Source organism: Capsicum annuum, unplaced genomic scaffold (genome assembly GCF_002878395.1).
Source record: "Capsicum annuum cultivar UCD-10X-F1 unplaced genomic scaffold, UCD10Xv1.1 ctg49572, whole genome shotgun sequence".
Classification (NCBI taxonomy): domain Eukaryota; kingdom Viridiplantae; phylum Streptophyta; class Magnoliopsida; order Solanales; family Solanaceae; genus Capsicum; species Capsicum annuum.
In genome coordinates, this window is record NW_025857371.1 from 266 (window position 1) to 2,336 (window position 2,071).

The following is a 2,071-nucleotide window of genomic DNA, read 5'->3' on the forward strand; positions in this document are numbered from 1 at the left end:
TTCTCGCAGGGGTTAATTTTCCTTAATGTGAAGGGTAATTGTTCATGGACGTGAAGAACTCCAGGTGTTTCTCTGATTATTATACACTTAATTTTGATGTGTTACTATATTTCATTGTCAAGTGGAAAAATTACTAGTCCTCCAGCTTAATTAATTTCTACTGATCTAAAGCTGGACCCAATTTTGCCCCATTTTTGGAATACATAAAACTAACAAGTGATGGGTAGAGCTGGGGAAACTCAATTCAGTATATATAGGAGAAAATGAGACTTGGACTTGATTTCAGATCAACTGATGAGCTTTTCATTTACTTCTGATACATTACTTCACAAAAAATTCCAAAACTTATAGTGCATCAGTTGATACATATAGTACACTTACAAGCATAGAAATTAATTAATGTTGAGCAAATATCCATTACCTATTAATTAATCTGAGAGGGATGGATTGCAAAAAAAAAACAAAAAGGGAAGGCAACCATTACAGTAGTACAAATTAAACCGATCGAAAGGAAAGTTTGCTTAGCTTACACTGTCCCCTTTAGAGTGTGTTGCCGTGATATGTATCCCATGCTTTCTGAACTGTAAATTAAGATGAAATAAGTGCTACTGAGTTGACTAAAACTGTTGTACTTTTGTTAGAAGTTTAATTTTACCTTGCGAAGATGAGGTACAACAAATGGTAGCTGCAGCCATGGAGCTCATAATTGTTGGATTAACGTTGTCATGATCCCAATTTCGTGTGCAATTGTTGTAACGAGAAGTTGCAGCCTCTCTATTCGGACCGCTGAGGTTCATTATTTGTTCCATCTTTGTTTGTTCCTTTACTAGTACTGATTTGGCTTCAATTTGGGTCCAGATTTTCTTCATAGTTCTTTCCCTAGCTCTTGCTCTAGCCTTGGCCCTTGACTCTCTCTCTAGCTTTGCTCTTTTCGTTAATTCATCAGCTGGAGCTGCCGGAACAACAACAATGTCCTCATCACATTCTGAATTATTAGTAGGTGAAGGGGTTGCGCTTTTCTTCGCATCAATGAGCTCTTCCATGGCTAATTTGGACTTTGTGAACAGCCAATCAAGGGTTTTACTTGGTTTGTCGAAACCAAGCATGTCTTGCAAATCAAAGAACTTACGAGCAACCCCTATCGACAACCTCACCCTTCGATCCCTATGCCCTTGTGATGTCAAAATCTTACTGTGCCTGTCCTTTTTCACTGCTTTTTTGTTCTTATTTGACTTGTTGCTGCTGATGACATTGTTTGTTGCAAACATCACCGGGCTGTTGTTGTCGATTAAGTGACCGTTTGAGGGTAAGTAAGGGAGATGATGATCTAGGTCGTGTTGATGAAAGAGCATTTGGTTTCCATTGAGGCCAAAAATGGAAGAATTTGAGCTGTGAAATGATGATGGTGGTACTGAACTGTGGAGAGTAGGGTTCCCATTACTACTGTTTCCAAAAGGGAACATTTTCTGTTTTTCTTGAAAAACTTATAAAGTATACTAGATGAAAGATAAGCAGCTAAATACTAGTAGCACATCATTATATTGGCCTTTGGCAAACTTGGTGGGAGCTTTCTAAAATACTGTTAGAGAAATAGTGTTAGAGAAAGCGAGGGAATTAGGATTTAATTGGCTCTGGGACTATGTACTCTACCCTTTTTGTGTTTCTACTTTTCCATGTTTTACTCATAAAGAAAAATCCCCCATTTTAAGAACCTGACTTTTCCATTCATATATCAACATCTAGTAATAATAATCCTTAGACAGTGTATAGTACTGGAAACAAATTAAACGTAGCTCTCATCCACTTTAAGATATGGAAAGTGATTGAGATCCTAAAAACAATTATTGCTAGTGGCTATTGATGAACAGTCAAGGCAAAAACAATATTTATGGACAAACGCAATATAATAATTTTTGATGGAATAACTCAACAAAAGCTTGGTGATTGAAGATATGCATATACTGTTCCTTCGTATAGAGATATAATGTCTAGGGGGGGTCGAGCTTGGAACCTTCAAGTGAATTTTGAATTTCCTCAACCGTAAAATCAACCTCTAATTTTATTGTCAAGC

At 37.0% G+C, this 2,071-nt stretch overlaps 1 protein-coding gene across 1 annotated transcript; it reads right to left on the reverse strand.

The window, feature by feature from the left end:
- Positions 1-247: 247 nt before the first annotated feature.
- On the reverse strand, positions 248-1,724 carry LOC107855477 (transcription factor CYCLOIDEA). Its single transcript, XM_016700494.2, has 2 exons — positions 656-1,724; positions 248-581 (listed from the first exon to the last, which is right to left on the reverse strand). The coding sequence occupies exons 1-2, from the start codon at positions 1,461-1,463 to the stop codon at positions 541-543; spliced, it is 849 nt and encodes a 282-aa protein (XP_016555980.1). The 5' UTR covers positions 1,464-1,724; the 3' UTR covers positions 248-540.
- Between the last annotated feature and the right edge of the window lie 347 nt (positions 1,725-2,071).